At 51.7% G+C, this 13,310-nt stretch overlaps 1 protein-coding gene across 1 annotated transcript in view; it reads right to left on the reverse strand.

Annotated features, from left to right (window-relative positions):
- Positions 1-511: 511 nt before the first annotated feature.
- Positions 512-13,310, reverse strand: part of RTN4R (reticulon 4 receptor) — an 82,842-nt gene continuing 70,043 nt past the window's right edge. The window contains exon 2 of the mRNA XM_053959630.1: positions 512-2,558. Coding sequence (XP_053815605.1) covers positions 1,132-2,558 — 1,427 coding nt within the window. The 3' untranslated portion in view covers positions 512-1,131. The remainder of the gene's footprint in view (positions 2,559-13,310) is intronic.

A 13,310-nucleotide genomic window follows, 5' to 3' on the forward strand; every position in this document is an offset into this window, starting at 1 on the left:
ATTTTCTCAGCATCCCAAGGTCACCCTGCAGATGCAGCCACTGGCACAGTGACTCCAGGGATGGGCACCTGAGCTGCCAGGCCCTGTGTTTCTGGGGAGAGCCCCCCTATTTCCTAAATCCCAGTGCTGCTCCACGTGGGACCTACTACAGAGCTTAGCCCATCTGTGCAGAGCAGGAGAAAAATGGCCCTGCCCAAAGCTTGGGATTGTTTCTGACATTCCTCTACTCCAGCTCTGAGCAGCTGGGCCAGCATTTCCTGCTCTTCTGATCATTCTGGAATCCGAATGATGCTTGGAGGAGGTGGGATAGTTTGCAGGGAAACAGGAGCATGAGCAGGGCATGTTTCACACAACCAAACCCTTTGCTGGCACCACTTATGGGTTGCATAACCATCCAAAAATGCCTTATTTGTCACTGTGGTGTTAAATGCTCAGATCACGCTCCACATCCTCTTAAATCTTCAGCTTTTTAGCTGCTCCGAGTCCTTCACCCCTCGCAGATGACAACCACTTAGGAAAAAGAAATCTTTATTTTATACTTTTTTTTGTATACTTGTACACAAGTAAAATAAAATGCATATCTATATATACTGCAATCTTGTGAAGGGGCAGGCAGCATTCTTTAACAAATGCTGCCCTTAAACGTGGTGTGAAGGATGGAATGGAGACGGAAAAACTGCAAGAGTCATCAACATAGGATTAAAACAGCATCAAATCCATTACCTCTGCAAATGGGAACCTGCAACAGTGTTCAGTGAGATGGTGAGTTACAAACAGATTTTAGACATTCTTTTCAGAGCATTTCTTACACTTTTTTTTTTTCCTGTAAATAAACCATATTTCTTTACCATCTGCTGTAGCAAAAGCTGCTTTGTGGGCAAGTGCAGCTCCGAAGACCAAAGGTATAATTCACAGGTTTCAGGACAAATAAATTATGTACATCTCAGTATTTGTCTTTTTGTTTTGTTTTGTTTTTTGTTTGTTTGTTTGTTTTAATAAAGGCATCCAGTTAAGTTTTGTGTAACAAAGCTTTCTCAGGGTGGATGGGAGTCCTGCTTTTGTTTGCAACATTTATGGAGGTCAGCAAAAGTCGAGTATTAAAGTGTCATCAACCCAGGAAAAGAGTTAATTTTAGCAGAATAACAGTAAGCTCCACACCAAGGGGGGGATCAAAAGGCTTAGGCTGAGCTGTAATGTGGAGCTGTTCCCCTGCTGGGTGAGGCGGCACTGGGCCTTTGATCTGTTCTTTTTAGAGCAGCCCTGCCTCTTTTTGGTTGGGACTGTGGAAGGTTCAATGGGCTCTAGAAATTCGGGTCTCAACTTGGTCAAAGGAGGGTCTACAATGCTGGGGAAGGTCCCAAAGGGGGAATCGTTTATCTGCTTGTTGCTGCCGTTTTTGGAAGGGTCTGTCTCCATGTACTTGGGCCTGGACATGTTCTCCTTCTCCTTGAGGTGGTTGTTGGATGAGCGGCTGCTGTGGGAGGAGGGCCCTGCCTTGCCCTTGGCCTCGTAAATGAAAGACTTGTCCATCTCTGGCTGGCAGCACTTGGAGGAGCCGTCGCGGGAGCCCAGTGGGGGCAGCCCCGTCGGGAGCTTCCCCGACCTGGTTTTGGTGCTGAAAACGCTGGTGCGGATCTGGTTGAAGGAGTCCACGCAGCTGTCCAGCTCGGAGCTCTGCAGCCGCTTGAGGTCCCGCCCTGCCAGGCGAGGGGGCAGGTGGCACTCCAGCTCCGAGGAGGAGCCCTTGAACTGCTTAAACCAATTCCAGAGCGAGCGGGCCTGGCAGTCACAGATCCACTGGTTGCCGTTGAGGCGCAGGTACTGCAGGGACACCAGGGGGGCCATGGTGTCCCCCGTGAGCACGGTCAGGTTGTTGTTGAACAGGTACAAGGTCATCACCTTCCCCAGGTCGTGGAAGGCGCGCCGGTGCACCAGGCTCACCCTGTTCTGGTGCAGCAGCAGCCGGTCCAGGTTGATCAGCCCCCGGAAGACGTTCTCCGACAAGCTCTTGATCTTGTTCCCGTGCAAAAACAGGTACGTGAGGTTCGCCAGGTCGATGAAGGTGTCGTCCAGCAGGATCTGGAGGTTATTATCCTGAAGGTAGAGGTACTGCAAAGAGAACAACCCTCGGAAAAGCCCTGTGGAGAGCTCCAGGAGCCCGCAGCGATCCAGGTGGAGGGTGTGGAGGTGCACAAGCCCCCGGAAGGTGACAGGGTTGATGGATTTCAGGTTCGTGTTGTCGCTGAGGTCCAGCTCCTCCAGCTTGGTGAGCCCATAGAAGGCCCCGGGCTCGATGAGGCTGATGTTGTTGGAGTGGATCCACAGGATGGTCATGTTGCGGCAGGAGGTGAAGCTGGTGGCCCTAACCAGCGTTATCCGGTTGTTGTGCAGGAAAATGCGCTGGCTCTGGATGGGGATCTCCGTGGGGATGGCTGTCAGCCCCTGCTGCTGGCAGCTGATGGTGATCTTGGGTTCACTGTAGCATACACACGCCCCGGGGCAGGACTCCACTTCTGATGGGATGTTCAAGCAAAGCACCAAAATCAGCAGTTTGCTTCCTGAGGAAGGACAGAAATAGGGTGGGAATTAGGCAGGGTCATGGAGAGCGCTTCTCTTGGCAGAGGAGCCTGAAATTCCCCCTCCAAGTGTGGCACCACCAACCACAAACAGATGCCAGGGCAGCCAGTGATTAAAGTGTAGGATTAAAAATGGGATTCTGCCACTCAGCTCAAGAGCTTAAATCAATGTACACTTGTAGAGATGGAGTCCCAGCGCCTCCTCTGCCCCGCACCCTCGGGAAGTGAGAGAGAGGTATCAGCGCTTTGCATTTGCACATCCAACACCAGCCCTGTTCCCAAGATCTTATCTGTGAGCAAAGGGACCAAATTCTGGGGCATTTCCCTCTGCCATGGGCACACCTGAGCCTCTGGAAAAGCACCTGGGATGTACCAGGAAACCCCAAATCCCATCCCAGCACCTCCAGCTCCTCACTTTGCAGGGTCACAGAACAACTCTTCCAAACAAGCAGGTGTGCCCACACTGCTCTCAAAATGTAACTGTGACTTTCTACAAATAATTTTGGACTGATTTGATCTCCTGGGAGAAATAACTGTGAGACATTCCCAGAATAACTTTCAGGTCAGACCTGCCTGGAGAAGTCTCAGGGCCAAAAGGATCCTTTCCTTCTCCTGCTCAAAACTTTAAGCAACATATTCCTGCTTCCTCTCTCCCCATATTTTTTTCCTTTGAACCTGTGCAGCCACCGAGGAAGAGGAGGAAACAGCAGGATTTTCCATTGTGCTGTTGTAGGAGGAAGTCACGTGCAAGGCTTCATTCAGGGATCCCACCAAGTGTGCAAGGCAGGAGCAGATTCCATGTGTCCCAATCATGCTGGCAGCCCCATGGGGCTGGAAAATCCCAGAGAGGAACAATTTTTTTCCTGCCCACCCACTTCCCCAGGAGCTGGGCTGCACAGGAATCCCAAGGAAGCATTCTGGTTCACCAAATTCCCCAGCTGGGGAGCTGGGAATGAGCCTGGAGGGAGGGAAGGGATGGAGAGAGCAGCACCTTCTCCAAAGGGCCTTTGAGGGTTCCTGAAGGTCCGGCTGAGAGGCCTGAGGAGACCCAGGCTGTTCCCTGCCACTGGTGGGAAGGGAGGCAGTGCCAGCAGTGCTTTCCCAGCAATTAGCAGCCAGTAATTAGTCTGATTCCTCCAAATGGGAGATAAAATGAATGGACAGCAGCCAGGGCAGCAGGAGGCTCCGTTTGGGGATGCCACATGTGAGCAGAGACACCATGACTCCTTCCCAGCTCCTCACAGCACCTCTGGCCAAAGGACACATCCTCCCCATCGTTGGGAATCTCCAGCCCAGGGACAAGAGCAGCTTTGCCTCTCTTGTGGGAGGGTTTTGCCTCTGTTGTGGAAGGGTTTTTCCTTTGAAAAACTCAAAATATTGTTCTGGAATGTTGATGCCTCATTACAAAGTAAGGTGGAAAAGCAGAGTGCAAAAAGACAGACAGGAAAGCCCAGTGGAGCAGAATGGGATGAATGGGGGAGACTGGAGCCAAATCCAGCCTTGCAAATTCCCGGGGGGAATCTGAAGCAGTGGCTGCACTTCCCTTCGAGCCTGGCAGGTGGTCGACACCAAACACCAAGAGCAACAGATTTTAATCACACAGAAACCTCACAAAATCTTTACTGAAGGAATAACAAATGGAAAATCTGGGGTGGCAAAGTCTCCTTCCTGCACAAACAGCCCGGGATCTCAGCTTTGGGTGTCAGTCTGGTCAGAACAATTCACCGTGTGTGGTTAATAAATCTGATGTGATCCAATAGTCCAATACAGGCAGGAGACTCCCATATATCATATTCCACAAGGGATAAAAACCCCAGCTCAGCATGCAGAGATAATTGGAGCCTGATGCTATCAGCTGCTGAGCAACCCTGCAAGGCAGAGTTTGAGTGTAGTGTTGTGACACATTTTGGCTGCCTTGTCATGTTTTGACGTGTCACGTCCCATTGCATGAAGTGCAGTAAAACGAGACAACTGAGACTCCCCGCTGCAGCCATGGCACACCAAGAGCAGCCTCCTGGGAAATTAAAACAGTGCTGGCGACTCTCTGGCCACCCCTCTGCAGCTGATAATGAAACCCGTGGGCAGAGAAACGGGACTTTCTGGAGCCTCCCTTGTCAGCTCCGTGATTTGGGTGATGGGGCCGGGGGTGACACCGCAGCAGCAGGAGTCACCTCCTTATGCAACATCCAGCTGTCCCCAGGCTCTTCCTCCCTGCCATGGCCTGGGAACAGCTGGATGCCACCCCAGTGTCCCAGTCTGAGCTGTTTTGCTGGAGTGCATCCCACAGGCCTTAGGAATAAATAGGAAACAGCAGAGGGAATGCAAAAGCCATTCCCAAGCGAGAGGAATCAGAGTGACACCATCCCTGTCCCAACTCCAGCGAAGGGCACAGTAAATCCATGTAAATCCATGTGTACACGGGGAGAGGGCTGCTGGCAGAGGTGAGCCATGAGCATCACCCTCCCCTGTGCCACCCATCCCGATGGCTGAGCGGGCACAGGTGATCCACAGGATCTCTCTTGGCCTGGGAAGCTCCCAGGCCAGGCAGCAGGGTCCTGCCCAGCTGCTGGCTGTGCCCAGGGCTGGAGCACTGTGGCCCCAGGAGGGAAGGGGCACATCCTGCTCCCAGGCTCGGCCCCCCTGCCCCATCTCATGCCCCGGAGACTGCCAGCAGCACTGAGTCAGTGGCACTGAGAGTGCTGCCAGCCAGCAGCACGGGGAAATTAATTACAGCAGGGCCAGGCTGTGTGCTTTAATTAGGGACCTGGTGCTCATGAGCTGCTCGGATTAGCTCCTTCCACCGAGACAGTTCCTGTCAATCATCCCCCAAAGCCTTTTTCCAGTGGCTTTCCCACCGTGCAGCCCAGCTGTGTCCTGACCGATCCATGGCACAGCCCAGCCCCTGTCAGTCCCCAGCCAGGGCAGGGCCAGGGGGAAGGGCAAGAGTGGATGAAGCCATGGGAAGCCAAGGTGACCCTTTTGTCCCCAGCCAGGCTGGGTGTGCCATGACAGAGACCCCAGGGACCCTGCCACGGCTTTCCCTGCTCCTCCAAAACCCTTCTCCAGTGACTGGTGTCCGAACAGCAACCGTGCCTGGTCCCAGTGTCCCAGACCCCAGGGAACACCAAGTGCCATCAGCCACCCAGACCTTGCACAGGGATATTTTAATTTGTTTTCCTGGAGCACTGGGCTCAGCTCTGGCTGTGAGCTCCTTACTTTTCCAGGAAACTCCCCCCTGCCCTTGGCCAGAAGGACAGGAGACATTCAAGGCCAGGTTGGGCAGCTTGGGGTAGTGGAAGATGTCAGGGGGTGGAACAAGATAAGCTTAAAGGTCCTTCCTGTTATATATGTATATGATAATTCGTGCAAATAAAATTGTCATATATTTTATAGTTATGTACTGTTAAGATGTACTCCTAGAAGAAGTTTTTAAAAACACACAAGCCAGTGACGGGGATTGCAACACAATGTCGAAACCACCTGGACAAGGGAGGGAGAACCTCATTTACAATCAAATGAACGTGGCCAGCTGGAGCTGGATCATCCATCAAGGTGATCCCAGGAACGACGAATGCAGGAAAAATATCTGAGACTGAGATAGCTGGAGCCATGGGGAGATACATCTAAATACGGGGAACTGCAATCATGGGTGCTCATCACTCTCTGGACATGTTTTGTTCAGCTTGCCACAGAGAAAGAACTCCGCATGAGTATGTGCAGTCCGAAAAGGAAGAAAAGAGACTCTACCTCGGGCAAGAAAAACCGTGATAAAAACCGCTGGGACAGGACAGTCGGCGTGAAGCATAGGGGACCCTCTGCTGTAGCGGTCAAACCTGTGTCTCACCCAGCGCCGATACCTGGGCTCGGCACTGAGCCTTTTTATTGGATAGTGGCTTTTCGTTGTTATTCTCTAAATTTTTACTTGGAGCATTTAATAAATTTTCTTCAATTAATAAATTGGAGGACTCATTTATAACACTCCCAACCAAAAGCATTCCAGGATTTTGTGATTCACGCCTGTCAGGGAGGAGGGAGGTCAGAAGGTTCTCTGTCTGCCCATTCCCAGAACATGCCACACTCAGCTCCCGGTGGGGAACAGCGTCCTCCCTTCAGCTTCCAGATAAATCCATCCCGACTTCTGTATCTGCAGTGAGCTCCCACCACCAATGGATGCTGGATCCTCCACCTCCAGCTGGACTCTTCCTCAGTGCCCATCCCTGAGGAAAAGGCTCTTGGAATGACACCCATCCCCCTCCTCTCTTAGCTGACAAACCATCCCTCCCTCTTTCAGAACATGATTGAAACTTAACTCGAGAGTTCCTGTCAAAAGCAAAACATGAAAGAAATTCCAGAACCTGGAATCTTCAGTCCCTCCAAGACTTTGGCTTTGAGTTTAGCATTTGTTCCTTCAGAGCTTTCTTGAAAGCCAGAAAGCTCCTTCAGTGAAGCTGCAGCCCTTCCCCTTTGCCATTCCCGAGTGTTCTGACTCATGGAACTGGAAGCAATTAAAGTGGGTCCATTATCTGCCTCTCCGCCTCTCCCCCGGGCCATCGCCTTGTCAAACGTGACAATTAGAAAGAAAAGGCTCCGGGGGCCTCCAGCAGATGCTTTGCAAACTTTTTTTCAGGAGGCCAAAGCGAGCTGCAATGTGATGCCCTTTGCAGAGCCTCGGCCTCTCCCCGCTGCTCCGCTCTGCTCTGTTCTCGATTGATTTGGAGATATTCTAATGTGGCTTTCCTGCAGTGCAGGGTCAATAATCATCTGAATTCTCTCCTGCTCTGACATAAAGGGAACATTTTACAATACAAAGCCTTTTGCTGATGCACACAGCGTTTCGCCTTTGTTTATAGTAGGGACACACTGGAGCTGCCGAATTCCCCACTTGGAGTGGGCATCCTTTGAAATTCCACGGGCATCCTTTGAAATTCCGTGGGCATCGTTTGAAATTCCGCACTTGGCTGCTCCTGGTGCCTCTCGCTTTGTCCTGTGGCCAAAGGTGGGGCTGTGCCTGTGCCACAGGGAAGAGGGCAGCGCTTTGATGCATTTCAAGTGGAGGTGAATCGAGAGGTCAGTGAGGAAGGACAATCGGCTCGGAGTCGTCTGGAATTTCTCTCCCTTCTGCTGCGGAGAGGAAGGATGGAGCATGAAGGTGCAGCTGGAGCAGCTCCAGCTGGGAGGAGAGGATGGGGGTGAAGCTTTGCCACCATGAAACACCCGTGACAGGCACCAGAGTCACATCTGCGGGGCAGAGCAGGTCCCTGCCACCCTCAGGCAGCTCTAGCACAACGTTTTGGGGCTGAAGCAGGTCCTGGGGCACCTCTGTATCTCCATGGGGATTTTTGGTGTCAGACACCCCTCTCAGGTGGGACAGTCAGCGAGGTTACTGGGATGGGTGAGCTCTGGGGTTCTGAATCTCTCCCCAGGCTCTGCTGGGGATGTTCCATGTCCAGGGGCTGGAGCTCGAGCCCCAGCTCACACCAAAACACTGCTGATGAATCCCAGCAGCCTGAAAACAGGGAGCTAATTCCCTTTTGGGCACCCTTGGGGGCCTGAGGCAGCAGGAGTGCTGCGGGCAGGTTTGGCACAGATCCATGTGAGACCTGTGCCAGCCCTGCCTGGAGCTGCTGGGATGTGAGCAACAGCAGGGGCAGTGATTTAGGCACCTGAAGCCCACCCCTGGCTTGTCCCTGATCCCACATCCTCTGGGACTGTATCCAGACCCATTAATCTTTGTGACTGAGGTGCTCTTCCTTGCCTTTGGCAGCACAGCCCCTCTGGAACATCCTGAACAGGGTTTGAGCAGGAAAAATCCCAGCTCCGGTCAGGGCTGAAAGGTCATTTCTGTGATGCATCCCGGCAGGGAGGCAGGCAGTGCATGTGCCATCTCCTCACTTCGGGTGTTCATCTTCTCCTCTTCAATCACACTCCCTTAATGCGGTTTTTAGACTTAAGATTGCAGGGATATTTTGAAGGGAAGAAGGTAAAAACGATTTATATCTTGTGCAGTTCTTCCACTCCATCCTCCCAAACCTCCAGGGGGGTTTGAACACTGGTTCTTCAGCATCTCTCGGGGCTGAGCTCCATGGCTCATTCCAGGAGCTCAGGGCAGCACAAACCTTCCCTGGGACAGCTCCATCCTTCCCTGGGATGTGCCAAAGCAGCTCCCACTTGTAGGGCTCCCCATCCCTGCCAGTGGCTCTCCCTCACTCCCCAAATTTTGGCAGCAGCCTGGATTTAGCCTAAGAACATTTGGCCAGGGTTATGCTCTTGGTGCTTTGCCAGCATTTCCCTGGGCAGCAGCAGGGAGAGGAAGGAGAAGGACAGAGTGAACAGTTTGTATTTCAGCCCATTTGAATGAGAACCCGGTGAGGAGCACAAAAATTAAAGTTTCTTCTGTAACCAGAGGGTTTCCATCCTGCTGAATTCCCAGGGCTGCTGCAAGGCACGGAGGTGTGAAAGCTGCTCAGAAAAAAGGTCACCAGAATCCTTCTGAGGGAAATATCAAGGGAGTCATCAGGTCCCTGGTTAAATAACAATTATCAATTATTGCAGCCCAGGAGTGCCCTGGGAGGCCAGGGAATGGGAAAAGTCCCGATTCCAATAAAAGAAGGTGAGAAGAGCTGCAGGGAGCCAGGCCAGGGACATTTGGGCTGGGCTGAGGTGGGATCCAGGAGCAGACAGGGGTGGGAATGCAGCTCTAAATAGTGGGAGCATTTCCCTGGCACCTACTCCAAGCCCTGGGCAAGCAGTGGCCTGAGGTAGAGCCTCCCTGGCTCCCTACCAGACAGAAGACCTTTCCCCTCTTGGGGATTCTTCCAAGCCCGAGGTCCCTGGAGGAATGCTGCTCCAGACGTTTTTGCTGTACTCCACAGGGGATACTTGGGGTGCAGGGGCAGCTTGGACCATGGCAGAGATGCAGATGGAATTGGGCAGAGATTTAGAGGGAATTTTGCAGAAGTTCAGATGGAAAATTGCAGAGGATCAGATGGAGTTTCGTAGAGGTTCAGAGGGACCATGGCAGAGGTTTAGATGGAATTTTCCAGGTGTAAAGATGGAAGATTGTAGAGCTTTAGGTGGACAATTGCAGAGGTTCAGATGGAATTTTGCAGAGGTTCAGATGGAATTTTGCAGAGGTTCAGATGGACATCTGCAGAGATTTAGGTGGACTTTGCAGAGCTTTGGATGGACAATTGCAGAGATTCAGACGGAATTTTGCACAGATTTAGATGGACAGCTGCAGAGGTTTAAACAAACGTATGCAGGAGTTCAGATGGACTTTTACAGAAGTTGCACAGCTTCTCTGGAAATTCCATTTTAGCACCTCCTCTTCCTCACAAGGAACAATAAATAAGGACTTGGCCAACCCCACACAGGTTAAAGATGATATTTAAAATTATTTTCATGAAATTAAGAATAATCTTTGAGGTTCTTAAGCACTGAAAACCTGACCTAGTTATTCCTGTTTCCTATGGATAGGCACTGGGAAATCCAATGGATACGCCAGCCCATTTTGCAATGAGTGCCCCTGCCACTGCTCTGCCCCTCACCTGGTGGGCTCTCTCTGCCAGGTCAATCAGCACAAGCAGAACTTTCAGCTGTTCTCATGTAGTACAAAATAAATCTGCATGGTTGCCACCCGACCTCTTTCCGTTTGCGGCACATCTGGAAGGAGAAAGCTCCTGACCTTTTACAGGGAGAAAATTATGAGCTTAAAGTAAAACATGGAGAATTCTTGTGGGAAAGGCCTCTTAGGTGGGTTTATTCCAGTCCTGGGCTTGACACAGGTCAGCCCTGGTCCATTTTGTGCAGACACTGCAGCTCTCAGATGCTGCTGGCCCACCCAAACTCCCAGTATTCCCATCTCCTTCCTCACAGCTGGTTTCCCCAGTGCAAGCAGGAGTGTGGCCCTTTTCAGGAAGTGATCATGTCTGGAGCTGGAATAACCATGGCTATGTCCAGCTCTCTTGAACACACAATGCAAAGCCTTGTCCTGAAGCCCTCTCCACCAGTGGCACACCACAGAGCCCCGCAGCACAGCAGCAGGCTCTGGACTCCAGGGAGCACATGGGATTTGTGGGGATTTGCCTCAGAGCAGGAGAATTTGCCTTGCTCTTTTGCCAGGTACCAAATTCCACAGTGACAGCAGGAGGAGAGGGCAAAATCTCCAGGAGATGCCCAAAGCAGGGCCAGCTGTGCCAAAGGCAGGGACCCAAGGCTGTGGGAGCTGGATGAGAGGCAGAAAAAGCCCAGTGCTTTTCCTGGTTCCAGCACAATGCTGAGGGCACCCTAAGTCATCCCAATCCTCATTCCCATCCTGTCCAAATGGGATGCATCCAGCACACTGCACAAGCAGGATCACATGTGATCCTGCCACCATTCCATCCCCACACTGGGAGGAATGAAGTGACAAAATATTCACTGTGAATCACAAGTAGCTCCTCTGGAAGTCGGGATTATCTGTGCCATAGCTGTAAAAAATCTGGCACAAACAGGTGTCCAAAGGAAGGAAATGCAGGTTCCTGTGATGATTTAGGTCTCCCAAGGGGCACAAAGTACCTCAGGAATGCTTCAAAACCTTCTCAAGAAGAAGAAGAGTTTCCTGCAGCTCCAAACCTGGTGCTGGTGGCTGCTGTGTGTGTGTGAGTGACTCAGGGAGAGGAGAGGTGAAGCTCCAGATGGAATTTACACCTGCTCCCCCCCAGCCATCTGGGATTGCACCCCCTGCCAGCTGCAAATCCCACCCCCACAGCTTCTGGAAGAGCCCCCTTTGCCCAAGGCAGCATTTTCCTCGGTTTTCCTCTACAATAACATTATCTCAGTTTTTGCTCACAGCCCCAGCTTCTGCATCCTGTGGAGTGCAGGGATGAAGTTTAGGAAAGAGCCTGGAAGGGAAAGTTCTTCCAAACATTCCCTACGGCCCCAGTTTGGTTGTGTGTGTGTGTGTTTGTGGATGCAGAGTGAGCAAACAGCTTCAGGCAGCTCAGGCAGGACAGGGAGGGGGAGAACATTCCAACTCCAACCTTGGACACAGCCAAGGTCCCAGAGAACAGCTGGAAATGACCACAGAAGAGAGCAGGCACCAGGGACTGGAGATCAGATTTCTCTGCCCTGCTCACAACTTATTTCTCTCCCCTTGCTGAGCCTGGAGGACCAGAGCTCTCCAGATATCCCCAGGTTTGCCACCTGGAGCAGATGAGGAGCAGAACTGTGATCTGTGAGGTCTCCACCTCAACGTGGCCTTCAGCAGGCTCAGGACATTCCTCATCTCCCTGGGACACCTGGCCCCTCCAGCCTGGCCATGCTCCCCCTCTCCCCCCTTTCCCCTTTTCCCCCAGCATCTCTCCCAGCTCCCAGCACACATCCCTGGCTCATCCTTTCATTCCCAGATCAAACTGGGACTGGTTTTTGGTAAGTGTGTGTGTCTCAGGTGAGTGCAGCTCACTCAGCCACGCTCCCCAGGTGAGGAGTAGGACACCCACAGCTCTATAAATAAATATATGCTCTGAAATGTGCAGCTCCTCGGAGCCAAGCTGAACAAGGACACAACAGGCTGCTAATTACACAGCTTCCTGTTTTCCTGGGAAGCGGGATTTCCCCTGAGCAATGGGGAAAGGATCCTGCAGCCCAGCAGGGTTTGAGCCCCCGGTGCTGGGCTGAGCTGCCCTCACCTCACCCCCACCCTGAGATCTCACAGAATTCCACTAGGAATTCACACCAGACTTCCATGCCCAACGTCCTCAGTTCAAGGTCTCATTGCAGGCAGAGAAATGAGAGACCCCTCCTGCTTTTCACTCCAGGTGGATAAAACTCCTGTTCCACCTGTAGCCTCCCCTCTTCCCTGTGTCCATCCATTTCCCCACTACAGGGCATTAAATGTCCAGAATCACCTGCTCCCCAGTGGGGCCTTAAATCACTTTTAGGCCCTGCAGCTCCCAGGCTGCTGGAGAGGCCCCCATTCCCTGCTCCCAGGCCAGCACCTGCTGGATTTGGATTCCCTGTTCCCCTGCTGCCACTCTCCCAGGCAGCTGCAGCTGCTCTGCATTAGAGCCCTGCCTTCAGCTTTATTTATTTATTTTAAAATCCCAGTCAGCTGCCAACTGCATGGGCAGGAATTTATAGGTATTTTCTGGATCATTCATGAAAATAGAGAAATACAGCAGGGTGGAAGCTGAATCCTGCAAAGCTCCTGTGCAAGCAGCTTGTTCTGCACTGATCCTCCACCAACAATCGCATTTTGAGGGCTTTAAGCTGCCTGTTTCTTAATCCATTTAATAACTGTCCATTGATTCCATAGACAGCATATTCTCTGCCATGGAAATCGAGCGCCTGACATAAATCTGAATTTATTATGATTATCCAGATCCATGAGCAGAGGCTGGGGGAATTTGTGCACATCTCATCCAGCAGGACATTGGTCCAAGCCTGAGGCTTGCTGGCATCGAGGTGATGCCATCAATAAATAATTGTGACAGCAGTACCTTTAAAAGCAACATCAGAAAAAAAAAAAAAAAAGACAACTGGGTTTAGAAAAAAAATCTGGGAAATACAGCAGTGGAAATTATTGGTGTTTCATGGAATTGTAGAATCAATAAGGTTGGAAAAGCCCTCTAAGATTTCCAAGTCCAAGTGTCAAGCCAGTGCCACATCCCCAGCTGCCACAGGGACACATTTCTGGAGCACTCCCAGGGATGGTGACTCCCTGGACAGCCTGGTCCAGTGCTTTTCCAGGCATTT

This window comes from Vidua chalybeata, chromosome 18, assembly GCF_026979565.1.
Source record: "Vidua chalybeata isolate OUT-0048 chromosome 18, bVidCha1 merged haplotype, whole genome shotgun sequence".
Taxonomy (NCBI): Eukaryota; Metazoa; Chordata; class Aves; order Passeriformes; family Viduidae; genus Vidua; species Vidua chalybeata.